We start from the raw sequence: 27,400 nt of genomic DNA on the forward strand, positions 1-27,400 counted from the left end.
CACAACGAGTTGGTGGGGGGTTGAGGTGGCACATAGGGAGCGGGAGCGGGATAAGGTTCGGGATCGGGGGCGGATGGAGTCGCGGCGCAACGGCGGTTGGCCGCCGCCTTCTTCCTTCCTTGCGGTCGGCGTTGGGAACCTCTCGGGCCGGCGTCGGGGCTACCCAAGTTAGCTTCGGCAAGTTGGCTAGCCACGTCTTCGGAGCCGGCTTCGGATAGGGATACCGACCTTGACCGTTTGGAGGAGCAACTAGAGGAGGATGTTACGCCTCCCCTATACTTTTAATGTGACCGCGTCTCCTGCCAAATGTTAAGGTACTTGAACGGCTTGTAGTTCATGGATTGGTAGGTCGACAAGGCGGAACTGATGATGTCGACCTCGCTCCGGCCACTCTCCGTCAACCGCTCTTCCTGGAGGTAATACCCCTGGAACTTTTGGATTTCTTCGTTGGCTCTGTATATGGCGTTGCGCACCATACTCTCGTTGCGCTCGATTGTTCTAGTCGGCCGGTTTTCATTGTACAGGCGACAGATGTGCCACTAATAATGATCGCCGGATTGGTTCGTGCCAATCTCCGGATCTTCGGAGATTGACAAGAACACTTTGAACAATTGCTCCATCTCCGCCGGAGTGTACGGTGAGTGGACACCGCGAGTAGGAGGAGTCCGAGTTTGGGAGGGGCCGCTCGTCCTCGCTCTAGGCTCGGGTGTCCACCTGTATTGCCCTTCGGGGGCATCTTGGTCGTCGATCGGGTAAGGCCGGTAGCCACACGGAACTTCCGAACCTTGGGTTTGAGGAGGGGCTGAATATTCCATTTTCGGACTATGAAACGATTGTGAACCGAACCAATCGTGGCCGGACATTGTTTTGTTGTAAGAGTAAGAGTGAATGAAAGATTGGATGAGAATTGAGAATGGAAATGAGAGAATTTGGATTATAATTGTGTAGTGTGGTGTGAATTTTTGGTGTAGAAGTGGGGGTATTTTTAGATGAAAATGTGTATTTTTGGGGGAAAAATTGAAAAATAAATTAAAAGTCGGTAGAAAACGGATATAATTTTTTGGGAAGTGGGAAATTTTTTTTTATTTTTAATCGGATTTTTTTAATTAAAATCTGATTTTTTAAAAAAATTAAATTAAATTGCCAACGGTTATGCCGTTGGCCAATCACATGTTGTCACGTCGCATGCTCGCTGGCACGGACGTGCTCAATGCATCGAGCAGCGCCGTGCCAACGGCGGACAGCGTCTCCGTGCCGCTGGCACGGACGGACGGACGCCGTCATGCTCGCCGTTGTGGATGCTCTAAGTCCTCACTATTTTAAATTGTAAAGCGTAGTTAAGCGGCTGTCCTCTTAGAGCATCTTTAAAGGAAAAGAGGCAAATTTTTTTATAATAGTAAATATTCTTTCTAATAAAATACTACTAGTAAATGTCAAGAAAAGAAGATAAATGTAAAAAGCTAAAAAAATAACTAGCATAATTACTTTTTTTTTATGAAATAGAAGTAAATATATATGTTCAAAACTGAAGAAAATATAATATCGTGGAGAATATGTTTTTATGAAAAGTAAATAAATATAATAACATTGCTCTTTATTTTTTCATTTACCTCGTCTTGAAATTACTCTTACCAATATAGAGATTAGTTACATTTTCTAATTAAATAAATAATTCTATTTAAGTGACATTTCAATAGCAAATACGTTATTAAAGTTCAAAATATGAAATATTGAATATTAAAATTAAAGTTTACTCTTAAGTAAAAAGTCAATTTATTATTTATTTTTGGTTTATCCCAACTAATTTATCATATTTTCTTTTTAACTCAAAATATATGTCTTCTCTCTATTTATTAAAATAATAATCAATTAATTTGTTTTCTCTACTCTAGAGTACATTAAACAACTTCACTCAAAATCTCATGCCATAGCACCAACGGAGGAGTATTAGTTGAAAGCTTATGGCATTTAGATCTTTTTTCCAAACTCTTTAACAAACAATTCCAAATTAAGAACATCGTGTGCTTAATTATTTGAACGCTACATTAAATTCTAAAATTTTCACAAAGAAATTGAAATGCTAAAATACATTTAATTATTTTCACATCAGCTAACCTGCGATGGAAGCGCTTTATAATTCTGCGTGAATCTCATTTGGTCTACACTAGGCCCTCATCCTTCAACCAATCATATTCCGAAACGTGGAGGAATCTCCTACTTTTTATTCGCGACATGGCCTTTCTCACGCAGCCACGTGTACATGCTCGTATCGTTGTCCGCATTCAACCTACAGTCAATTCTATCATATTTTGCTCTTTAATATTTAGACATAATCCATTTTTTGTGTTACCTGATGTTTGTTTTAATGTGTTATATGGACAAGACTATTTAGGTCTTCACCTACAAATCCATTAAATAAAAGTTTGTTTGGAATTTGGGAAGAGGGCTTAGTTGGATAATTTGTATACATATATGAATTGCATGTAATTCGATTTTTAATTTCTAAATTCGTTTCGTAGGTTAATAAGTTTCAACAGATAACTCTTCTGCTAATTGTAGAGACTTTGCTTAGATGAATTTTGCACTGAACTTCAATCCTAGTTACATTTTTATTACTGCAGATTATCTAGCTAATGAAAATATAAGTGACATGCAACATATGCTGGTACCGATGAAGGATTTGAATCGAACTCATACGATACGAGAGCCATCACAAGTCATGTGCAAGAATCCTTAGTTGTCCTCATTTGAAGCATCACTAAAGGAGAGCTAGAATGTGACACCCGAGGAGGTCCCAGACTGGATGATGGAGATCCAACGTAAGGACGAGGAAACGGACCGAGTAGGGGGAAAATTGGTCCAACGTGTTACCTGACCGACTGACACAACAACATGCCAGTCACTCGACCGGTTGTTGTTTGGGTTAGTATACTAAAAGAATGTTTTGAGTGTGCATGGTGCTTGCAAGAATATTCAAACGAGTATATACGGGAACCCTAGATCTAATTCTTACCTAAAGGAGATAAAACAACATTATCATAAAGATTTATTTTATATATGTGAAAACATATATAAAGGAGATAAAACAACATTATCATAAAGATTTATTTTATATATGTGAAAACATATATAAAACAATGAATTTTCATAAAGTACTGCAAATATGTATCATATATTGTTCAGTGACAATTTTTACTATTTCGTTCTTAGAATGCTAACCGAGATCACTAAACACTCCGATGAGTTCTAATTCTAATCAGTTTACCTTAGGTAAGCAAGTTAGGAATACTCTCGAAGTATGTCAGATCTCCTCTTTTTCCGGCGAGCGCCATATGTTCCAGATCTCAAATCAACTTGTTTACAAACCTCTTCCAACAAATAGTTCAAGTGGATAAATGACACTCCACTTTATTCTCTCTCTTACTTTACCATTTCTCCACTTTAACTATTTATTACTCCCTTCGTCCCTGAAAAATTGACTTATTCCATTTTCTGCACTCGTTTTGAAAAAATGATAATAAATAGTTAAAGTGGAAAGAGAGTAAAGTACGAGAGAGAATAATGTAGAGAAGTCTCTTGTCTATATTATTATCTCTTTTACTTCTCTATATCTCCACTTTAACTATTTATTATCATTTTTCCAAAACGATAGATAAAAATGGAATAGGTCAATTTTTCAAGGACGGATGGAGTATCATTTTTATAAAATGAGTGCAGAAATGTCAACGGGAGCATACACATCCGTGCTCTTGCGCAAGAGCACGGTTGTGGGCCCACACCCACTTTTATTCATTCTAAATTCTCTGCTTTTCCGCAAGAGCATAACACACACATCCGTGCTCTTCCGCAGGGCATGCTCTTACACTATTCATGGTCTCACTATTCTATTATTTACTTCAATTACTAAAAACATTTCCATAATATTAAAATGCATTAATAAAACCCGAAAATACTACTACAAATTCCTAAAAATAAAAAGTACGTACATAGTTAAATTCCTAAAAATTAAAACTACATCGATGGAAATTTAAATTGCATAATATAAATTCAAAAAATTTAAAAAGTACACATTTCGGGGTTTGAAGAAGACTAGTTCGACGACGGCTGTTGGTTGGGGTCGGGGATCATACCCATTTGCACTTGGAGGGTTTAAATCTTATTTATATCTTTTTTTATTTAAATCAAATTTTTTGATTTTTTAAAAAAAAATTATTTTACAACGGCTAGGCAGGACGTCCAGTCGGGGAGGAGGGATTGGGCGCATCCGTCCCAGCAAGGATGGAGCTCTCGGCGACGGCACGGCAGCATCCTGCTGCGAATGCTCTAAAATTTTAGTTACCTACAGGGTAAGAATGTGAACAAAAAATACTACTATACTATGTTAGAAATGTACATATTAATTCCTGTTATGACAGAGAATTATGTACCTTAGTCATTACTTTATTTCAATACAAAATACTGTATACGTTAGAAAATCCAGACAGAACGTTATGCCATAGCATATAATTTCCCATAAATTTTGCACCTTTTAAATTCGAATATGGGAAGTTTGCATGGTTGGACACTGCAAATGATTTCCGCAAAAGGTAGATGGTATAGTATTATAACACTTAAAGGCCTATATTATTGCCAAGATTCTAAGTGGATTTTTATTATTAAATATTTTTCAACTTATAAAGAAAGTGTCAATTGCCTTGCAAGTAATTTGCACATTCTACAATCGTCTCCAATATTAATTAGACAAAATATATTACAGTAGATTCAATCAAAATATCAACTTACCCTCAATTCACCCCAATCTAAGGGGATGGAAGGAATTCTTCTCAATTATTTTACATAAATTTGTGCACTATCTATCACATGTAGGGAAAATTGAATTTATTGTATGTCTTATCATCATGTAAGAAGACAACCTTAACATTTCCAAAAGGATCAGTACAAAATCATTGACACAATATTGAATGCCATGTTAACTTGGTCTTGGGAAATCTTGTACCTTGAATTTGAAAATTGAACATCATTAAGGTGAGACTAATGGTTGAGATTTATCAAACGGAATTGGCGCATTGCACCTAATCACACCCAATATGTCCTGTTTTGTCTCCTTCGAATTGGTGATTTTTGTCAATTATTGATGTTGAAAGAAGCTCTTTTGCATCTGGGCTTTTGTCAATTGTTCAAGACAGTGACTTTTTTTGGCAAAGACTCGATTTTTAGCATCCAATCTCTGGCTTTCGCATCTGGGTTTTAGGGAAAAATTACTCTGGAGAAAATTATGAGCGACGGCGAAGGCTACGACGATTTTCCGGCGGGCCTGCGTGTCCTCGCCGTTGACGACAATCCAACTTGCTTGAAGTTGCTCGAGACTCTGCTTAGGAAATGCCAGTATCATGGTTTGTTCTTCGTCTTCTATTTTCTTTGATTTCCTTATTCAATTTTGATTCTTGTGAACATTCTTTGCTTAATTTGATTCTTGAATTCATAGTCAAATCTGCATTTATTTGGATCCAGTTTCCAATTTCTTATTGTTTGGATATGTTTTTTGTTTTCAATTTTCTGTTGAATGTTTGGATTTAGGAGTTCTAATTAGCTTAAGGAAACATGAACTTTATTTCTTATGTTTCTTTTTTAAAAAATTGACAGCTCTTATTTTCTGAACCACTTAATTTTTTTCTAGTTGAATGCTCTTGCTGGTGAAGAACAATATGGTTTGGATGCTTTAATATCTTCAAATTTGTTTAATTTTTAAATTTGCTTTTCTATAGGCATGGTCTAATGTTTGGATTGTTTTGATTTGAATCAAGTTGGAGAAGTAAATGCCTTGTTCAGATAAACATGAATGTTCTTTTCCCTTAACAGTGACCACAACAAGTCAAGCTAGAATGGCGTTGAAAATGCTGAGGGAAAACAAAGATAGATTCGACTTGGTGATCAGCGATGTCCATATGCCGGACATGGATGGTTTTAAGCTTCTGGAACTTGTTGGTCTTGAAATGGATCTACCTGTTATCAGTATGTTCCTATTCATTTCTTTTCTTCTCTACTTTCTTCTGCAAACATCCCAAAGTCGAGCCTTATTAACCTTCGGGGTGAGCATAAGGCTGGTTGATAAGTTGCATGCTGAATCATAGTTATTCACCTTGGAATTTCTTTTATTGTTGTGTTGTTGCAGTGTTATCTGCAAATGGCGATCCCAAACTCGTGATGAAAGGGATCACGCATGGAGCTTGTGATTATTTGGTCAAACCTGTTCGGATTGAGGAGCTGAGGAACATATGGCAACACGTGATCAGGAAAAAAAGGACTGAGCCAAAGAATCAAAATGGTACTGCTGATCAAGGATATGATAATCAATCGAGTGGAGAAGGTAACTGGCCTCAAGCAGATCGGAATGGTAAATGCAATCGTAAGAGGAAAGACGAGGAAGATTTCAGTGAAGATAATGAGAACGAAAATGAAGACCCTGCAGCCTCGAAGAAGCCTCGGGTGGTCTGGTCTATAGAGCTGCATAGGAAGTTTGTTGCAGCAGTCAACCAGTTGGGAATTGAAAGTAATTCTTCCATTTTCCACCCTTTTTTATAGGTTTTGATTGTTTTCACTCTATCCATCTCTTTCGGCTCATTTGATCTTTCTTACAATTGCAGAGGCTGTTCCTAAAAGGATTCTTGACCTGATGAACGTCGAAGGACTTACTCGAGAAAATGTGGCAAGCCATCTTCAGGTACTAATTTGCCATTTCGAGTCCAACTTTTAATGTAATAAACATGGTCAACTAGAATATAATGTATTTAATCATAGGATTATGTGTAATAGAGATCACAAGAAATGTAGAATTTCTTGTTTTGACCATAGATTAATTCTTGAATTCTTTTGGTTTTGCAGAAGTATAGGCTATACCTGAAAAGAATCAGTTCGGTTGCATCCCAGCAAGCAAACATGGTAGCTGCACTCGGGGTTAAGGATTCCCATTTCATGCGTATTGCTCCATTCGAGGGGCTTGGGGATTTTCGAACTTTGTCTGGACAAGGAAGGCTCGGAAGTGCTGCATTATCGCATTACACAACGGGGGGCATGTTTGGTCGACTAAATATGCCAAATGTAAACCTTCACAATTTATCTCCATCCACGCTAATCCAGCCCAATCATGGTCAAAGCTTAACCAACTCCATCTCTGCCCTCGGAAAAGTGCACCCAGCCCTTGCATCCACAAATCAAATTCAAAGTGTGTTTCAAGGAATCCCATCATCGCTTGAACTGGATCAGCTGCAGCAGAGTAAGTGCGGGACAGGGATGGCAAGTTTCAACGCGATGGATAACTCAAGATTGCGGAATAAGTTCTCTGATCCAGGAGCAGCAATCAATAGCTCAAGCAATATCTTTAACAGCTCTACGAATATGATGCTACATGGGAGCTACCAGCAAACAATGAGCGCTGGAGGATTCAGGGATCAGTCTTCTCAAAACATGGCTTCTTTGAACTTGGATTCCTTCAATGTTGGTGTCAACAGTTCCTCCAGTTTGTTGGATTCTGCTACTATTCAATCGTCTACAACACAGCCGGCTTCTTTGCTTTCTACCGAGCCTTTTCACAGTCAACAACTGCCTATGAGCACCACGGGGAATAATGGCTTCTCCAATGATCCTTATTTACAGAAGAACGCGCTTGATATTTCTTCTACCACCATGTCCTTGCCTCTAGAAGATTCTAGAGAAATGCATTACCAACAAGGTTTGGTTGGTGATGTGCAGAACATTAGTCATATCCCCAGCCAAAGGTGGGGAGAGCAGGGGCAGAGTTTTGGTCATGGTTCAACAGCCACTTTTGGCTCCTTGAACACTCATGTTCCTGTCAGCGGCTTAAGCCATAGTCTGGACCAGGATAGTGGGATCATCAATGAGAAGATGGGAGTCTTCATGAATGGCAGATTGGGTGGAGGTGCTTCGACTCTTATGCTGCAAAATGGGAATGAAAAGCTGGCATCGGAATCGAGAGCAATGGCCAATGACAGCTTCCTCTTGGAGCAACAAAAGATTCAGAGTGTATTTGCTCCTCGTAGTTATGATCCATTGGATGCTATGATGAATGCTATGATCAAACGGGTATGCTAATCTCGCCTAGTTATATGTTAGATTCTAAATGATGGACCAACCTTGATTTTGTTGATCTCAAGTACTGTTATTTGCATTTGTATAAATTATACTCCCTCAGTCCCCTAAAATAGAAACCCTTTCCTTTTTAGTCTGTCCCTTAAAAATTGAAACCTTCTATTTTAGGAAATTTCTCTCTCTAATAAGGTGGGGCCCATTTTCTATTAACACACTTTTCTTTCTATCACTGTCTTACTTTACCAATTGTACATTAAAACTCGTGATGTATCAAAAGTTCCTCTTTTTAGGGGACGGAGGGAGTAATGAAAAATCACATTGCAATTTGTTAATATCTTTTTTGTAATATTGATTTCTTTGACAAAGGCACCCTTAAGAAGTGAAGATATTCGGTTTAAGCTCGTTGTGGTTCTCGGCTAATATTAACACTGTGTTTTCTTGGTCTGTAGGAACAACATGAAACCATAGCAAACTGTGATTTTGGGTTCGACGATTATTCTTTTGAATCAGGGATGTGAGGCTGCAAAACATCGAAATCCTCGACCACGAGTCTGTCTATATGATGATGTATTCTACCTATTTCTTTCAGAACATTTTTAGAATGTTTGAGTTTTCTCGTGTTCATTTTTTTTATCTGTGCTTGCAGCTCAGAGTAGTGCTGTACTGAGAAGTTCAAAACTCTTTGTTAGGGAGACAAATAAGGCATTTCAAGAATGACTTATCATAAGTTTGTAGGCATTACACTCTTCAACCTATTTCACCTAGATTTCAGTAGAAATGATTTGAGTTGATATATTCAAGAATTACTCAATAATTTGTTATCCATTTGCTCTTTTATACCAGTTTATACATGAAATTGTTTGTAGCAAGCAAGCAAAACAAGAGTTGGTTTTTGTGTTTGTTGAGCTTGGGGATTTGATACAGAATGGGATTTGGATACAAACGAGATTATAGGATTTCCTTTTGATTGAACTCTAAAAACAAGAATTGAAAAATAAAGGCAGGAGTACTAAATGTGTAATAGATATTGAACTCTAAAAACAAGAATTGAAACATAGATGATTCAAATCCTTATAACTTACAGCAGCATGATATTCGTTCAGACATTATACAATTTGAATTAGCCATGTCTCAACCAAGTACAAAAAAAAATGATACATTTAGTAGAAATAGGACGATGCGAAACCATAACAATACGAGATAGTTGCAAAATTTGCTCGCTGGACATCTCTTAATTCTTCTCCTTGTTGATGACCACATCCAAAATAGGTAATAGGTACTGTTTTACGCATATCACTACTCCCCTTCCCAGCCAGCTTGACGAGCTCTGCGCTCCCACATTGAAGTTAACTTCCTCTCTTTAGACAGCAGCACTGCAGCTCGTTCCCTGGCTCCCTCGCAAGTTTCTGTGGCTGCTATGCATTTATCGGCTTCACTCTGGTACAGAGAAGCCAACCTCTTTGCTTCTCCTAATGTGATGTTCATATGATGGGAGTGTTCCGAACCGACAGTTTCTTCCAACTTTAGCTCTTCTGATAATAAATCCACAAATTGCTTCTCCATCTCTTCCTTGAGGTCAGGGTCATCCTTCCCACAATCTATCCAATAAAGAAAATTATCTTTCTTTCAAATTACAAAATTATAAGAACACTCGTTGGAATGAGTATAAGATGTTATTGCACATGCACATCCAAAAATGGTCACATTCAATTAGAAACAAAAGTAGGGAGGAGTGGCAATCTCCAAGACGGTATCCTTACCAGTAACAGAGAGATTGGCCAAGCCTGCAAGAGATATAAGAATGACACAAAAAATGTTAGTAATGTGACATTTGTAATTCTAACAAGGTTAAATCAAACAATACTTGCAGAAAAGCAATTTGGATATAAACAAAAGACCGGAACGGTTACACTAATGTGAGCTAGCTGGTAACAATACTAACGTTTCATCGGATCAAGAAAACCCACTCTTCTACATAATCTCAATGCATATTGCTAAAGGCTAAGAAAACCCTACTAATCAAACTTCCATATTTGCATCACCAAGAATTTTTTAACCCTCTAGAATTATCTACTTGGTTGCCTTCTAAGGAAAACTTAACTGGAATATAGAGTGTGTATAATGGTTCTCCGGAATGCATATTTTCACTGAAAGAGTGTAATGATGTATTAATGTATAACAAAATCAAAAGGCCATTACGTACTTAATAGTTGAGTAACAAGAGGAAAAAACTACCGCAGGATAGCTTAGGTAGCTAAATTAATCATGTTACCATCTTCCTCGTCTAGTCAGCAAAAACCCTGTCCACAATCAATAGCTTGTTTGTTTTTCATTTTGATTGTCCACAAAAATTAGCCACCTTTATTTTTGTTAGGTTTCACTTTTTAACGAGGTGGAATCCATTCTCCAACAAAATTCTTTCACCATTTTTTCTCTCCATCTCTCATGCTTTATCAATTTTGCATCAAAACATGTGCTATCCACTACCAAGACCATTGGTAATGGACGAAGCAAGTATATTAGGTTATAATGAGACGAAAAGCAGCACAATTCTTAAAATCAATGTTGAATCCTTTTTACAAAGACGGATCGTCATAAAATCCTAGTGAATACACAAGTATTTATCATGTGGATATCAAAGGTTTAACACGAGCCTTACATCGAGTCACCCTTGTAAAAAGTATAGTTCACAAGGATTTGAAGGGGAAGCGAACTATCTACGGAGTTTCATGTATATTTGGATACACTAAACTGAATTCTACTTGTTTTGATAGTATTAAAAAAAAGTATTTTTAATAACTCAAATCCAATATCTTTAGCACCTACACTCCAAAATAAGCTTAAACTTGAGTTATTCAGCTACTCAAAATCCAAAAGGGTAAATACCAGATGTGATATGGTGATTTGTACAGTCCATCTAAGTAGAGCCTATGGGGATCCAAGATTCAGAAGGAGCCACATTTCCAATCAACGAAACAGATATAAGTAGCACAAAATTCAGCTGAAGCAGAGCAAGTTTTGACTCAAAATTAATTACTCCTAATTAATTAACCCATAAATTAAAAAGACGAAAGAATTAAACGAAACAAAATAGGGATACCAGGAAGAATCTGGAAAAGGGAGTGCGGAGGAGCACAATTGCAGGAGCAAGGAGGGCAAGAATCGGAAACCCCTTTCAATTTGAAACCTTTGTTGAATTTGAAATACAAAGCCGGTCCAGATACGCAGAGGGCTGAAACCACCGCAAAAGTCACCAAGCAACACCTCAACCAAGTCCCCGATCTTCTACTCATCTCTTTTTGTCAATTGAGAGAATCAGAGAATTGCAGAGATCTAGCAACTAACACTGCGATCTATCTCATCTACTACCAATATCAACGCGCTGCCAAGATGTCGGTCACTATTTTCGCCTCCAATACCGACCACCGTGTAAATATTTACGTCAATTTCACCATATAAAAATTGGTTAATAATAGTCTATATTATAGTAGTCTCCTGTCTTATAAAAATATACGTATTTTTCATTTTCATAGTAAAAACAAATATGATTATTTTTATTTATAGAAAATTCCCCAGCCTAATTACATATATGCGGTCGTAACTCATTAAACACTAAGGGCTCGTTTGATAAGTGATGTGGGATATACCAAGGTTAGTTAGTAATCTAGATTTAAAGTCAAGTTAGGAAAAGATATAATTTTAATAACACACGTTTGATAACCTAGTTAATTATTTTTCTAAAAAGCCCACTTTGTTTGATAGGGAAATTATGAAATAAGAAATAAATATGCAATGACAAATTTGACCTTAATAAATTCATTTATTTCCTAGATTGTCCTTTGTATTGACCTAATCAAATCTTTTAAATTCCATAATATTTTATGTGTCAATCAAAAAGAATATCAAATTTTGGCTCCTTTTTCCCCTCATTATTATCAAATGACCCAAAGAAATGCAAAGAAAGACCTACTAGGTCTAATGAAATACTATGAAAACTAGCAGAAACTAGCAGAAATAATAATATGGGTAACACTATCCACTAACACTATTTTAAGTATTCTTCTACTTCATTTTATTTTACAAATTATGCATTAATTCTCATATTATTTCAAATGTGCATATTTTTATGGGACATAGTGTGAAATTAAATATGTATGAGTTTTTTGCAACCCAATATTCATAGTAATTACTACTCCCTCCGTCCCACTTAAGATGACATGTTTTCTTTTTTTGTTTGTTCCAACTAAGATAACACATTTCCTGTTTTGGAAACTTTCCCTCTCCAATTAATACACTCAACTACTTTTTCTCACTCATATTAAAATATTCATCTTTCTTTCTCTCTCTATTTTAATACGTATACCCACCTTTTCTCTCACCAATTAAACACTTTAACCAATAACTCCTAAAATCTCGTGCCCGGCCAAGAAATGTGTGATCTTAACCGGGACGGAGGGAGTAGTATTAGCGAATGACTTTTATAGTGAGCTAGAGATGTTCTAAAACCGAATTATTAGAATTTATTTCAATACAATATATAAAGACTTCAAAACTCTAGCACTTTGAAAATAAATTGAATATATTGAATTAGGAGCAAATTTGATTAATTAATGGATATGGAATATCTTAAAACACAAGTATGTAAATCGATATTTTCATGATAGAGACATTGATCAATATACTAATGTACTATAATTAAATTGGGCTCAAATTTAAGTAAGCCAAAAGTCTCCAAAGACATGGTTCGGCAGGTTCACGTATGCTATGGTAACATATGGATTCCACCAAAGCCGCTTTGAAACTAACATGTCTTATCATCTATGTTGATGACATGATTATCATAGGTGACACATAGAAGAGGTATATACTACATATCCTCATTGGCAGAGGGATTCTTTTGGATGAATGTTTAACTTTAACAAATATGTAAGCCATGGATATTATGAGACTTGTGTCACCTCACCTATATAAATGAAATTGATTGTTGTATAGGTACTCTTTAAAACAGTTGACACCATCAAAAAAAGAGAAACCATAGCTGGAAAGTTTGAGAGTTGTTCATATCTCTTGGAATGAAAATAAGTTACTCAAATCTAATAACAATTTGTTGCACAGTCCAGAAGGGGTGGAAGCATTATGCTCAGATTTAAAGGTGGACTACTGCATAATTCTATTTAAAATCTTACATATGGAAGACTCTACTTCACATTCCAAAAGGCATTGTTCTTGGCTTCCTGTTTTGATCTATTTTGAAAGAAAGACAAGAGTATAGTATAATGCCCATTTTTATCAATACTCATCTTTATAAATACCTTCGTGTAGTCTACTTTCATTCTTTAATTATTATGGTTTGATCGAAGAATTGGTGACTAGCATTTTGTATCATATGATGTCGCTAAAACACTTTTATCAGTTCGACTGGTATTGAATATTCTTATTTTTCTTATTCTGCTTACTTATTATTGAGCTTAGTAGCCACAATGCATTTCTTAATTAGATTGACGTTCATTGAAAGTTAACGGTCTTAGTATGTACTACCTCCGTCCATCAAAAATACATATAGTTGTACATGAGAGAAGGGGAAAAAAATAAGAGAAAAGTAGTGTTAGTGAATTGTAGGTTCCACATTATTAGTATAGTATTTAAATGTTTAAAACTTTCTATATTTAGAAACTAGTCTAATTTTGGTGGACGTCTCAAAATGATAAAGCTAGTCTATATTTTGTGGACGAAGATAGTACTACTATATACTAATTGGTAAGTCCATACTTTAGTAGTACACAGAAAAAATTGATAGTAATGGCTGCATGTACGAATTTGTAGTAGTGGCTTGATAAGGGCTTACATGATTTTTCAAAAAAATTAAATTTTTAAAATAGGAAATAATACTCTCTCCGTACACAAAAATTAGTCTCATTTGTGGTTGACACGAGTTTTAATGAGAAATTGGTAAAATAAAAAAGGGAGGGAAGAAAAAAAGTGGGTAAAATATGAGAGGAAAACTTTCTATTTTTAGAAATTGAACTATTTTTTATGGACATTCCAAAATAATAAAATGAGACTATTTTTCATTTACGGATGAAGTATACGATATAAGGTTGATTGTAAATAATTGCAACATTATTTAACTTATAATTTGTTACAGTACAATATTAACATCTCTATTTTTTTTAACAGCAAAAGGTTGACAACTTAGTTAAATTAAAGTATAGAAGTCACAGCTACAATATGAAGCATGCCACATCAATTTTTCATTGATAGAAACTAAGATCGTATAGAATAAGGTGGATCAAAATTGCAAAAGAAATTAAACATAATACAGAATAATTTGACCAAAAGAATGGAAGTTGGTATTTTGTTTTTTAAAAGCTGACATTTAAGAATCCGATTTCCGTACGAGAAGCCTTTCTAATTTTTATCCTCTCTCAAATCATAATCTAATTTGATATGTATAGTCTACAAACAAACTAGCCAAAATCCCATCATGTAATAATACACTGTATAAAATTGAAAATTGTGTGCTATATTGAAATTTGTGTGTGCAGCTACAGCCTTTCTAATGCTACATGTATTAAGTCTGTATATACAAAGTCTTCTCAGAGTAACAGAAACTACAACAGTTGAAGGCCACCGCAATTCAAATATAGAAAAGACGTAGAACGCAAGATCCCTCAAATCAATTATCATCATTGGACAACATAATACGTACGATTCTTCAACAACGAAACAAAATTATCCCTCGACTACTAATTGCCGGTCCACCTCCTCTTTCGTGCTGGCCGTTCCGATTTGATCTCCGAATCAGGGCGTGTCTCCGGTTGGTTCGGAGGCAGAGGAGGTTCGGTCTCCTTCTTCGCTGCAACTGTCTCTTTATCAATAGGCATAGGAAGCTTGAAACGCTCGCTTCGTTTCTTCAACTTGGCAACAGTGTCCAAGTGTTTGTCCTCCATGACTGCTGCTGCTTTAGTGCTGTCGCTGTTCATTTCTGGACCACCGTCTTTGTTATCAACTACAGGCGGCTGTGGTTTATCTTCTGTCTTTCCAGGAGGATCTTCATGAGGTCCCCTTGCCCCACTATTGTTGTGTGTGTCTCGATCTCTTTTCTTCAGAGAAGATGGGGTCATGCCAAAATCCCTCTCCTTATGGCTGGTCCACCGTTCCAATTTGGATCGACCCCTCCTTGAGTCGGGTTGTTCTTCGTCGGTTGAAGCCTCTTCTTTGTGCTTTCGAGATGATTGGTGATTTGTGTGACCGTGACTAGTTTGCTGCTCAGTTCTGCCTCTCAAGTTTGCCTGCAAGAATGAACCAATTGCAAAAACAGTGGTAACTTAGACAAGTTGGTATATATTGATCCCAAAATTGGTAATAAGCCATCGCCAAAGCAAGTTTTAACTATCAAAACAAAGGGATCACTAGCTGATTTAATCAATCAGCCTGCGCGAATCAAGTGCAGATTATGAGTTTCCTACTTAACAATGATTTAGGAAAATGCTAACTAGCAACCAGCAACTGAGTGTGGGTTCATGATCATTTTTATATATGAAGGGGAAGTATGGTGTCATAAGCATAGAATGTGATATCATATATTTTGGTGGGTGGTAAACTGCACTCATCCTGACAGAATTCTTCAGAAAAAAATCAACTTGATAATAGCCAGTCTGGAACTTTTTTCTTTTTCGCCTTGCAAGGGAGAATGGGGCCTCTGGCTTTTATTTAAGAGAGCAGACACATATTCAAAGGAAGAAATTAGGAACAGCTTAATTAATTGCTGAATATAGTCCTTGAAAAGGTGATCAGACACAGCAAGTCAGCTTATCAGAGATTTGTGTCCGGAGACTCTCGCAAAGCCCAGACTGAGTACTTACTCAAAGATCTCAACTGCTAGGTGGTTTTTTGCAGTAATGAATGACATACTATGATCTTGCACAATTTACAGAATTTTTTAGCAGTTATCACATGTTGTCGAAAACCAAAATAATAGTATTAAACAGAGCTGGGTTTCTCCAGATCATAGAAATTCTTAAATGAAACAGTCAAACAAAATAACAGAGTTTTGCAACTGGACACATGCTGTAAACCAAGTCAATATTTACAAATCATCTATGCTTTCCATTTTCCATCAGTCTTGATGATCAGATGAAAACAGTGAATAAAATCTGGTATAAATTGACGTAATGATCTTATGATATTTTCATAAATTTTGACATGTTGGGCCAAGGAAACACATACCTTCTCATTTAGTTGTCCACCATCTTCATCCTGATTCCTCTTGGAGGATATCAAGGAACTGTGATCTCCACTGTCTGATTCTCTACTCTTTCGGCTACTTTCCTTCCTTTTGTATTCATTTGCCCTAGAAGTGACAGAACCATAGGCAGCACGAACATCCCGGTTGCTAGTCTTTTCATATCTTGTTCTTTTCTCATCATTGTTGAGTTGATTTCCACGATCATAAACATCATCCTGGTTCCTATGCTGTGAATAACTCTCATTTTCAACTCGATCCCTTTGCTTGAGTTGATCACTGTGTCGGCCAATATCATTAGGATGATAATCTCTGGTGGATCCCTTGTAGTCATCATTTACTCTTGAATGACTTGGCCATGTTTTATCTTCAGCAGCTCGCCCACTCCTCATCACTGACCGTGTTTCTACTCTTTCTCTCTTCGACAAAAGGTTATCCTGCTTAGTTTTATGCCATTCATCACGCTCTCTTGGCCTTTCACTTCTCTCCCTTTGAGATGAGCCCCCGTCTTTTTGACGAGCAAAATGCATCTCATCATCCTTTGATCTACCTTGCTCATCTCTTTTGAGCAGATCAGAGCCATCATCTCTGTCTCTTTTCCTCCGGGTGCTACTTTCTCTGTGATTCTGGGGAATATCATCTTTTTCAGCATTTGTCCGTCTGACATGTGACTCTTCTTTTCTTCTGGTGCTGTGAAGGTCATCTACTCTTTCACTCCGACTTTTAAAATGGCCATCCCTATCTCTTTGTCTAGATCCTGTAGAATCCATTTCATGGTTAGTCCCCCTCCAACTGCCATTTTCCAGCAGATTTCTTGACTGATGATGTTCATCTTTCTCACTATTATCTTTTTCTCTAAGCTTATCTCGATCTCTCTTTCTTGGGTCTTCAAGTCTTGTTCTTCTTCCACGATGATCCTCATCTCGTCGATTCCAGGCTCCTTCGGATATATCTCTACCCTTCCTCCAGTCAGCACTGTCAGCTTTCCCATGCCGATGAAGTGATGAGTTAGCATCTCCACCTCTTCGTGAAAAAGAATCTTCTCTCTGTTTCACCACCATGTTCTGTCTTCCAGCTTCATCTCTATCATAGTGATCTTTCCTATGAGTATTTTCTTCATCTCCTACTTCTCTCCTGACATTAGCTGCTCGAAGAGGGTGCCTATCCTGAAGGGCTTCGTCGTCAACATCATCACGGGAACTATGAAGATGTTCACTACTTCCTGATCTCATTTTGCTGTCACTACTTGCAGTCTTCAAGTCTTTCCCATCTTCATACTCGCGCGGAAGTAGCCCTGCGTGCGAACTTAGCTTTTGTTTCTTGGTAGAATATAAGTTTCCGTCTTCACGTTTACCCCTGTTTGGTGCATCTGAAGCCATTTCCTCTCCTTCCATATTAAAGCTTCTATCATCCACCACTGAATCATCATTCAACTCATCTAAAACTCCCACATCTCGCTCCCCATCAGATCCAATGTAGTGGGAAGATGACGAGGATGGAGTTTGCTTACCATCCCCAGTATGATATGATCCTCCATCTACATCGCCTGCAACATGTTCTCCCCTTTTATTAATCCTTGTCTTTATAGACCTATCATCACCATAAACAGTTTGTAAGTGTCCAAAATCCAAATGGAGTATATGCAACGTCATGAACCCTCAGCGGATCCTAATACTGCACATAGCATTAGACAGAAGATCTGGTAGATGATATCGAAAAATTCAAGAGTGATAAATGTAACACATAACAGGAAGAGAAAGAATAATGCCCAATTCATACAGAAATATTCAGGACATGCTGATCTAGCCTTTGCTCCACTCAAATTATTGTGCCACTATACATTAATCTAAAAAAAATCCAGTATCTTACAAAGGCAGTAAAGAAATCCCCCCCCTCATTATATTCAATGGACAATGTATCCAGATACAATGGTAGTCATTTGATTTAGAATCTGGCATGGGCATCATACATGCACTTTCTCAGTCTATTTCTTTTTGGATGAACGCCTAGTCTATAATTTAACTTTTTTGCACTGTTGGACTGATGTACCTTGTACCTGATCTAACTATATGTTTCTTTTGGATGAAAGCCTAGCCCTGATAAAGAGTATTATATGATATGCAAAACAATTTATCATCACCCTCCTAAAATAAATACTACTAACTATATCATGAACTTTTCGTACTCATTCAATTTCAGGCAAGCTTAATACAAGAACCATAATCAGCCAGAATAAATTTGATGAGAGGTGAAAAAATCAAAAATCCATCTGAAATTGGTAATGAATATGAATGTACCTCTCCTCTTGCGGGGTAAGATTCTCCCTATCGGAAAGTGAATTTTCTGAAGGAAGATGTGAAACATCCTCTATTGCAATACCATCACCACTGTCAGTGTTCTTCAGCTGTGATCTTCTTGATTCAAATTCTCTCTTATTACCAGTAAATGCTGGCGAATGGCTATCCATATGATCTGCATCACCTCCTCCAACATGATCCTTTGCTGCAGTATCACAATTTTGTTGCTCTGGTATGTCATCACCATCCATGGGACTCTGGCAGGCAATCTGTTTTCCAAGGAACTTCATCAGTTCTGTGGCACTGAGAACTTGTGGTGTTGCACAGTAAAAAGATTACTGGAAGCTTGGTCAGAAAGTATAAAGGATAACTGTATACCTCAATAATGGTATCAATATCATGCGTTCTTGGACGCCTTGTATCAATTGATGGCATCCGTTCACCAGAACCAGTTTCTACTGGTATAGGTCGGCCAACAGGCTGTTATTAAAAAAGATAATGAGATGTCAAACTGTATTCTGTAGTTGGATACAATAATGACATACCACAAAGTGTAAGGACCCAACGAAATAAAATAAATGTTTGAGAACACAATCACTAAAGGACCCAATAGAAACACCAAGTAAGTTTAAGCATCCAAATCCAATTACAAAAAATTAAGGTTCAAGGTTGTATTCCTAGAATAAAGCAAATACACATACAAGAGAAGGTCGTTCGCGTGTAGCTGCTCTTGCTAAGTCAGTCGGACCAGCATCCACCTTTCCATGACTTGCTTTTTGAGATGCATTATTATCTTGGATACCAACTGCAGCTGCAAGCTCTGGTGGAAGATCTGGGTCATAATCCTAGATTTTAACATCAAACGACTTGTTACAGATACACTCGAGAACATATAGCATCACAAAATCCAAGGCATAATTTACACCTTAACCAAATGATTACCACATACACCTGGAACATACAAAATACTACTTTAAAATGTAGCAATTTCAACATTACCTGTTCTGCCCTGCCACTTTCATAAACACGAATTTTGCTTTGCATAGTCATCGCAAGCCTGAGTTGTTCCTAGAGATATCAAATTCACTTTAGCTGCCACAATCTTAAAATAACCAACAGACTCACATCCATATTGACTCTCCAAGTCCTAAACAAAAAACAGAAGTACAAACTTGAGAAGCTACCTACCAGTTGTTTGCAGTAATCTCTCCAGCTGTCCTCATTCAAATCAAAGTTGAAAAAGTCAGACACATCTATACCAGGAAGTTTCCATGGTTTTTCTTCAAAACCATCAATATCAACTTCAAAAATTGTCCTGGGATTGTGAAGAAAAAGAGACATCATTATTAGATATCAAGTAATGAAAAAACAAAACAGTGCCAAAACTATCCACCTAAAAAGGACCTAATGTGGGATTCAGATCCCGGTTACTATTAAACATTAGGATGAATTTTACCAAGGCCCACATTTTTGTACTTTGTGCCTCTTCTATGGCACATGCCTTGCAACAGCCAAGGCATGCGCGCATTTTACAACTAGGATGGTATTATCGCTTTGAAATAATGTCGCTGAAATTAGGATTAGCATGTTATCTTCGAAGTTTTAACATCCCTAGTTTGAGACTATTGACAGAAAGCTGTTTCAGGAATATTATCTTACTTGTGTGAAGGAAGAGTGAAATCCAACCCACTTCCATAACCATGACCTGCTGAATTAACTCCCCAAGCTGGAGGATTGAACCCTTTCTGAGGCAAGGTCCCCTTCATTCCAGCCGGTCTCCAATCACCTCTTCCACGTCCAGCTGGAGGCCCCATGCTGATGGGTGGACGAACTTGACCTAGGAATCCTCCAGGAGCTGCAGGAGGGAAAGGTGCTGCACCAGGTCTCACATACTAAGCAGTTCCAAAGAGAGAAAGACATGAAAATTGTTATCGCTTAACAATACAAGATTACAAAATTGACAAAAGAATTACAATAGGAAACAGTGGTAGAAAAAATCATTAAATTTTTAAAAAAAAAATTAGCAACTTAACAAATGCATCAAGTCAAGATCAATCATATTACAACATCTAAGGCAGTATTTCCTAAGTAAAACTACAAAATTATATTGCATACAGTTATGAGCCAGTTCGCATTGTTCAGCAAATATCTACTTGAGCTGAGCTTAATTGCTAGAATAATTTTCCATCATAGAACATCTGACTAGGTTTTATTAATATGTTATTGTATGTATATTTTAAGATGAATATTTATGAATTTGCAATAAGGGTGGTTGAAGCAGAATGAGGATGAACAAGATGCAACAGTAGCTTGCTTGTCTATTACAGAAGCTTGACAACAATCAAAATGTAAATCCAAATTTAAGGTCCAATCCCTCAATAGATAAATAACCATGTAATCATAAAATAACTACTTGTTTACTTGACCTTTTACACATCACATAGTTAAAGAGCTTAAATCCTTGAAATAAAGTACAGTTTTTAAGGATACTTGGACCCCACATGCTCTAGTAGCTAAATATTAAGATAGTATTATTTGTTACGGTTATAAAGGAGGTAGGTATGTGTGGGTTAAACCGCCCTGCCTTTTGCTTTGCGGTCCCATGGTTTGCTGGATTCCTCAGTAAAAGAGGCAAAATCTTATGGGTATCGGGTCCCAATTTTATGTTGGCCCCTTTGGGTAGAACATAATAGAGAATTTTCCAGAATCTTCAGGTGTGTGAAATAGGGTAAAAGTTATGGTTAAATGGTAGGATTCCAGACCATAGAGACTTCAAGGGTTTCTTTGTATCTAATACCATCAGACTCTGGAGCAGTTTTTTTTAGCTCAATATTGATCTATCTTGGGATTCATCATCCATTAGTACTCATTCCCTTGTTAACTACAAATGAAACAAAAGATTGCAACTGAGTTGTATAGAGCTATAGGGGTCAAGAATGCGGATTCTGGATGAACACATATGCACTTCTCAATGACTATGCCCAGCTTTCAGACCTATTTATCACAGTCAAATGCACTTTGACTATGAGCAAGCACCATTATACATGAAATGCCAAAATAGAGTGGCTAGTTTCCATAGCACATGTTGAAAGAGCTTTCTAATCCATAGGACATATATATGTAGCTTATATATGAGTGCATACATCGGGTCTGCATTCTGGATTTTGTACGCTATTTTCTTCAATTTATCTTATGAAGACTATTTAAATAGAGAAACGCTTATCTACTGATAGATTCCCCCATAAAGAAGATGATCTAAGACATTTTGCCCTCCTTTACCATATCCGTCAACATGTGGATGGAATTGGATAAGAGTAAGAGCTGCTAAATCAATTATTGTCAACAACTGACACTTGTAAGTTTCTAATTAAGTGTGGACTTCTGAATCCAAACATCAATGCAAATGAGATCAAACTCAAAAAAGGAAAAGACATGAAGAAAATATGTAACTTCATTAATAAGAGAAAATTCAAGAGCAGTATTGTTGAATATCTCATCACTAGGAGCCAAGAGCTCATCCACAATATTGGTGATCGTCTTCAGCATCACTAGTATGTTGAGGTTCAATACAAAAGCATCATAGTTGCAACTAGAATCCAAATTACATTCTGTGTTCATCAAACAAGATGCTTACCTTGAACTGTGAAGAGAATGGATGATGGTATGCATGATTGCTGTATGCAATCTTTGGCTGTGCAGCTGCTGGAGCAGCCCCACCTCCTACTCCACTTGTTTTTGTGGCATCTCCGGGATCCTTCTCCATGTCAGCTCCAGATCCCCCTTCGTCATCGCCCCACTCTTTCTCATCCACAGTCCTCTGTGCCTGGCTAACATCACCATTATCCGCAACAATCACCAAGGGTTCTCCATCTTCATCATCCTCATCAATCACTCCCACCATCCTTTCCATCCCGATTGGCCCATGGTGGGTGTCGTTTAGCACTATCTGCAGATCATCATCACTCTCTTCACTCTCCCACTCATCCTCAATATTCGGAGCCCCAAGATTCTCCAATCTTCCCGAAAGCCCCGGGATCATCTGCTGTGAACCCATTTCACCAGCATCATTCATCAAATTCATCGTATTTCCCTCTTCAACAGCACTAGCATACATCTTCTCGTCCTTGCTCATTACGTTAGGATCACCCTCCACCAAGTCCTTGTTTTTATCATCCCTTTCTTCCACAATTATCTGAATATCATCTTCGTCCTCAATGAAACTCGATTCACCACGCCCCTTTTCCAAAACCCTAGCGTCAAACCCCGAACCATCGCCTCCATTTTCAACTGATTCATCAATCCCCGCCGCTCCCGGGTTGGAATTCAAATTAAAATTCAAATCAATTCCCCTAGGTTGAGGAAGGGTTTGTAAGGCGTCGGAGTTCCCACCGGGTGCGGAACCGGGATTGAAATCAGGATTGAACTTCTTAGCCGTCGAATCCGAAGCTCCATAGAGAATCTCCTCATCGTCGCTATCGATGTTGAGATCGATCGGGCGCGCCTTTCCGGCAGATTGTTGGCGCTGCGCCTCGAGGGGGCGGAGGACATCTGTGTAGAGATCTCCGAACTCATCGTCATCCTCCATGAACGCGAGCGGTTAGGTCACAGGGAGAAATAGAGGGGTTTTGGGCAATGGTTGAAGGTAAAAGAGGGGAGCTCAGATTTTTTATTTATAGGGCAGCCGAGAACAAAACAGTAGTGTTAATCAACTTTTCCTTCAACAAAAAATCATCAAACAAATTGTTGAGTGAATAGATTCAATTCTCATTTCGCCCTTAATATCCTTACAATATTTGCAACCAAAATTGCGATGAGCATAAAAGGCCCTAAATTGATGTTGTTCCATTGTTAGATTTACAATTTAGCACAAGTGATATATATACTCAGAAATACTCCCATTTTCTTTTATAAAAGCCCTACGTAGTATAAGTGAAATTTCAATGAAGAAATACTCCCAAGTATTTGATAGTTAATGCAAAACAATCCATTTCACTCTCACCGTGTTTTACATTGTAGTGCTATGACTTTTTTTTGTTTAATCCTAAGTGTATTGAATCTGTCTCTGGCGGAATCCGACTAACCCTGCTCGACTGAGTTTATGAATTAAAGCCGAAAGTCTCCCAGCGTGGCGGAATTTAAACCTGGACCTCAAGATCACCACAGCTCCACGCTGCCAACTGCGCTACTGCCCGTTGATTTAGTGTTATGATTTTATCAATATCATTAGTTAGCTAAGACAAATGTAGGAGTATTACAATTTTCTCCTATAGATTGGCCAAATCTATTCGAGATGTGAACTTTTTGGGTGATCTTCTTTAATATTGAATAAATTACACAATCTACAATATATATTTGTGGTCATATTATTAATGACAGTATAACAAAAACAAACAAATATCAAAATTAACATTTTATCTTTAATAAAAGGAAAGAAGGTTTTATAATATAAAACGCTCTGAAGTCTGAACCATACTTCTCTATATGCAAACTTTTACAATTTCTCATTTATACTCAAAACATGTTTTTCAATAGTAGTCTCTTATCTATCTTTTGAAGCAATTCATTGATATATTTCACCCGTATTTTACACATGATGGTTGAACTTTGTGTTGAGTGTACTTTTTGAGAAAGAAATCTCTAGGTTTTGCTCTAATATAATATTGATCACCACGGTTTTGTTTCTCTCACAAGATCACGAATGATATAGCATTTTATCTTAATGTGCTTGCTAGCTTATGAGCACGTGGTTCCTTCAAATTTGCTAATGCACCCGATGTTAAGTGTCGAACCCAATAACCGTCTCTAAATAGAATTAAAAAGTACGTTTGTGCGCTGATGACAAAACCAACAAGCGGACCATTGGGATCGCGACTGATGAACTCAATAGGTCGCTGATAATGCAATGGAAAAATCACACAGTTCCAGTACTCCTAAGGGTTCGCAGACAACTAACTTAGTGTTGGGGAAAACTAGAATTACAAGATATAAACAATACCGGACGTAATACAACCCAAGAAGGAAGAACTAAAAACTGAAAATTACAATGAAATCGAAACTGTAAACTGGAAATAAAACTTAGCCGAGTCGAGGAGGCCTCTTTCTGCAAGACGAGATACGCCCCGGTAGTGCTCTCGGTTTGGCGTGTCGTCCCCAAAGATAAAACGGCTACGTCTCTGGTGAAGCAGCACCGCAATCAACAGAGCTTCGGGGAACTGGAAGAGGAGAGGGCAGAGCGTCGGGAAGAAAGACTATGCAGAGAGTATGATGCTTGTGTTCTAATTGTTCTGTTATCTTAATGCAAGGAATGACTAGCCTATTTATAGGCTTGGTCCACTGCGGTGGTCAACTTAGCCTTGATGGCTGTCATCATGGCTCATTATGGCGGGGCAGTAACCGTCGGCCGTTACGAGTTTGAAAGCTGGAGTGGTCGACGTTGAATCTAGATGTTGTACATGCCCTAGTTCAACCGTCACATGTGGACTTTGTGAAGTGACTTGATCAAGGCACTGTTCAAGCCATCGCTCAAGGCACAACAGGCCGAGTTGATCAGATTGCCGATCAAGGCGCAACATGTCAAGTTGATCAGGCTGCTGCCCAAAACTGAGGTGGTCCAAAACATTAAGTCTGGATCCAGGGACAAGCCCAAGAACCAAGCCCAAAGACCACCTAAAGACCAATTGCCAAGTCCAAGTCCAAGTCCAAGTCCAAGTCCAAGTCCAAGACCAAGGCCAAGGCCAAGGGCACGGGCACGAGTGCGGGTGCGGGTGCGGCTCGGCTCGGCTCGGCGCGCGTGCGCGCGCGTGTGTGCTCTTTCTCTCATCTTAGTCCATGATAATTACTAAGTTTAATTAGTCACTTAATAAATACACATTTAAAGATGTGTCTCATCACCTATGTGGGATAATTAACCCTAGTTAATTACTCCCTACACTTTCAACTCATAGCTTTATCAAAAGCTACAATGTGACCAACTTTAATCCACTATTTCTCACTCACCGGGAATCGGATTTGAGAAAGTGAGTATACTACGGTCATCTACGCGGAACGTAGATCGACGCTATATCATTTAATTTTCCAAAATTAAATGTCTCGTTACATTTAGTATTGGTCAAACTTCATTGACTGGACATCTTAAATTCAAGATTCCAACAATCCCCCACATGAGTGGAAATAGCCAATTGCATATGCATGCAGACACAAGCTCAACCCTCGAGAGGTATATAAGCATAAGGATAGGTAGTTGTTGGCTTTGAACCTTCCATAGTCGACACCAACGGATACACAGGCGGCTTAGTAGCGCGATGCTTTGAACTAATCCCCCACGGCGTGCACCGAGACAATGGTGTTAACGCTTAAACACCTCAACCTCATCCGTTCTAACGTTTTGTGTCCATTGCGGTCTTGGACACCACTTTGGATTCATAAGTGTGTTTTATGAAGCGACCACACTTCGCACTTACATAGGTGATCCTTAGTCAAGTACCTTGCCATACTCGCTCTCTTAGAGAACTCCATCTCTTTGAGATCCTTAAGAACCATTAAAAGTCATAGACTTAGCCTTACCACTTAGGTAGGTTTTTCAACACTCTATTGCTCTTTAGGGAATAGATATAGTGAGTGTTTCTCATGAACTCTCATAGCTTAGTTGTCCCTTTGAACCAAGTTCTTGGGATCTCCAGTCATCATGATTGGGTTACCACTATGACAATTCTTTACTTTGTGGATTTCAAACTCATTCCCTCTAGCAACTTATTCATTTGATCATGGTTTAACCCTTTGGTTAGCGGATCCGCTAGATTATCTATTGACTTCACATAGTCAATTGTAATCACCCTTGTTGTGACCAAATGTCTCACGGTGTTATGTCGTCGACGTATATGTCGAGACTTACCCTTATAGAAGCCATTGTTTGCCCTTCCAATAGCCGCTTGGCTATCGCAGTGGATCAGCACTGGTGGCACTGGCTTAGACACACATGGAATATCTTCAAGGAAGTTTTTAAGCCACCCGGCTTCCTCACCAGCCTTATCTAAGGCAATGAACTCCGATTACATTGTTGATCGGGCTATACATGTCTGTTTTGTGGATTTCCACGATACAGCACCACCCCCAATAGTAAAGACGTATCCACTTGTTGAAAGTGAGTCCCTATTGTCGGATATCCAATTTGCATTCCCTATTGTCAGATATCCAATTTACATCACAGTACCCTTCAAGTACTGGGGGTATCTCGAGAAGTGTAGCCCATGATTTTGAGTATGTTTTAAATATCTCAAAACCCTCACAAGAGCTCTCCAATTCTCTTTGGGATTGCTCGTGTAATGACTCAACTTGTTCACAGCACAAGCAATGTCAGGTCAAGTGCAATTAGTCAAGTACATAATGCACCCGATGACCCGTGCATACTCTTCTTGTGCAACGGGCTCGCCTTTGTTCTTGCTCAAGTGAACGTCGAGTTCAATTGGAGTCTTAACCGGCGCGCCATCATAGGCTTTGAATTTATTCAATATCTTCTCAACATAATGTGATTGTGTTAAGATGATTCCATCAGACGTTCTTAGAATCTTCATTCCAAGAATTACATCGGCTAGACCCATGTCTTTCATGTCAAAGTTTCTCTTTAACATGGTCTTTGTATCGTTAATTACTTGATTGTTGCTACCCTAGATTAACATATCATCAACGTATAGACACACTATAACATGGCCGTTATTAGTGCTCTTGATGTAGACACATTTATCGCACTCGTTGA

At 38.0% G+C, this 27,400-nt stretch overlaps 3 protein-coding genes across 4 annotated transcripts; 1 reads left to right on the top strand and 2 right to left on the bottom strand.

Moving 5' to 3' along the window:
* Window positions 1-5,153: 5,153 nt before the first annotated feature.
* LOC121795702 (two-component response regulator ARR12-like) lies at window positions 5,154-8,927 on the top strand. 2 transcript variants are annotated; one of them, XM_042194282.1, is made up of 7 exons: window positions 5,154-5,393; window positions 5,860-6,012; window positions 6,173-6,550; window positions 6,645-6,721; window positions 6,883-8,100; window positions 8,556-8,673; window positions 8,753-8,927. In XM_042194282.1, the coding sequence occupies exons 1-6, from the start codon at window positions 5,276-5,278 to the stop codon at window positions 8,622-8,624; spliced, it is 2,013 nt and encodes a 670-aa protein (XP_042050216.1). In that variant the 5' UTR covers window positions 5,154-5,275; the 3' UTR covers window positions 8,625-8,673; window positions 8,753-8,927. The 2 variants fall into 2 exon arrangements, with proteins under 2 accessions (XP_042050216.1, XP_042050215.1); XM_042194281.1 differs by having other exon boundaries at window positions 8,556-8,927.
* A 186-nt stretch (window positions 8,928-9,113) lies between these two features.
* LOC121797347 lies at window positions 9,114-11,566 on the bottom strand. Its single transcript, XM_042196103.1, has 3 exons — window positions 11,207-11,566; window positions 9,867-9,890; window positions 9,114-9,704 (listed from the first exon to the last, which is right to left on the bottom strand). The coding sequence occupies exons 1-3, from the start codon at window positions 11,397-11,399 to the stop codon at window positions 9,403-9,405; spliced, it is 519 nt and encodes a 172-aa protein (XP_042052037.1). The 5' UTR covers window positions 11,400-11,566; the 3' UTR covers window positions 9,114-9,402.
* Window positions 11,567-14,608: 3,042 nt separating this feature from the next.
* Window positions 14,609-23,418, bottom strand: LOC121795704 (FIP1[V]-like protein). Its single transcript, XM_042194284.1, has 9 exons — window positions 22,283-23,418; window positions 20,308-20,540; window positions 19,837-19,963; window positions 19,648-19,716; window positions 19,350-19,493; window positions 19,027-19,128; window positions 18,649-18,917; window positions 16,336-17,941; window positions 14,609-15,398 (listed from the first exon to the last, which is right to left on the bottom strand). Exons 1-9 carry the CDS (start codon window positions 23,231-23,233, stop codon window positions 14,853-14,855), a joined length of 4,047 nt encoding a protein of 1,348 aa, XP_042050218.1. The 5' UTR covers window positions 23,234-23,418; the 3' UTR covers window positions 14,609-14,852.
* Window positions 23,419-27,400: the final 3,982 nt, after the last annotated feature.

The sequence above is a fragment of the Salvia splendens genome, chromosome 3, assembly GCF_004379255.2.
Source record: "Salvia splendens isolate huo1 chromosome 3, SspV2, whole genome shotgun sequence".
Taxonomy (NCBI): domain Eukaryota; kingdom Viridiplantae; phylum Streptophyta; class Magnoliopsida; order Lamiales; family Lamiaceae; genus Salvia; species Salvia splendens.

Bases quoted from the DNA above. Each gene is read 5' to 3' on its own strand.
- LOC121795702 (XM_042194281.1), top strand. From the start codon at position 5,276: ATGAGCGACGGCGAAGGCTACGACGATTTTCCGGCGGGCCTGCGTGTC. The intron at 6,013-6,172 runs GTATGTTCCTAT...GTGTTGTTGCAG, and splicing joins AATGGATCTACCTGTTATCA to TGTTATCTGCAAATGGCGAT. The intron at 6,722-6,882 runs GTACTAATTTGC...TTGGTTTTGCAG, and splicing joins ATGTGGCAAGCCATCTTCAG to AAGTATAGGCTATACCTGAA.
- LOC121797347 (XM_042196103.1), bottom strand. From the start codon at position 11,399: ATGAGTAGAAGATCGGGGACTTGGTTGAGGTGTTGCTTGGTGACTTTT. The intron at 9,891-11,206 runs GTATCCCTATTT...TATCTCTTGCAG, and splicing joins CCTTTTCCAGATTCTTCCTG to GCTTGGCCAATCTCTCTGTT. The intron at 9,705-9,866 runs GTAAGGATACCG...TTTATTGGATAG, and splicing joins GGCCAATCTCTCTGTTACTG to ATTGTGGGAAGGATGACCCT.
- LOC121795704 (XM_042194284.1), bottom strand. From the start codon at position 23,233: ATGGAGGATGACGATGAGTTCGGAGATCTCTACACAGATGTCCTCCGC. The intron at 20,541-22,282 runs GTAAGCATCTTG...GGAACTGCTTAG, and splicing joins CATTCTCTTCACAGTTCAAG to TATGTGAGACCTGGTGCAGC. The intron at 19,129-19,349 runs GTATGTGTATTT...TTTTAATAACAG, and splicing joins CACGCGAACGACCTTCTCTT to CCTGTTGGCCGACCTATACC.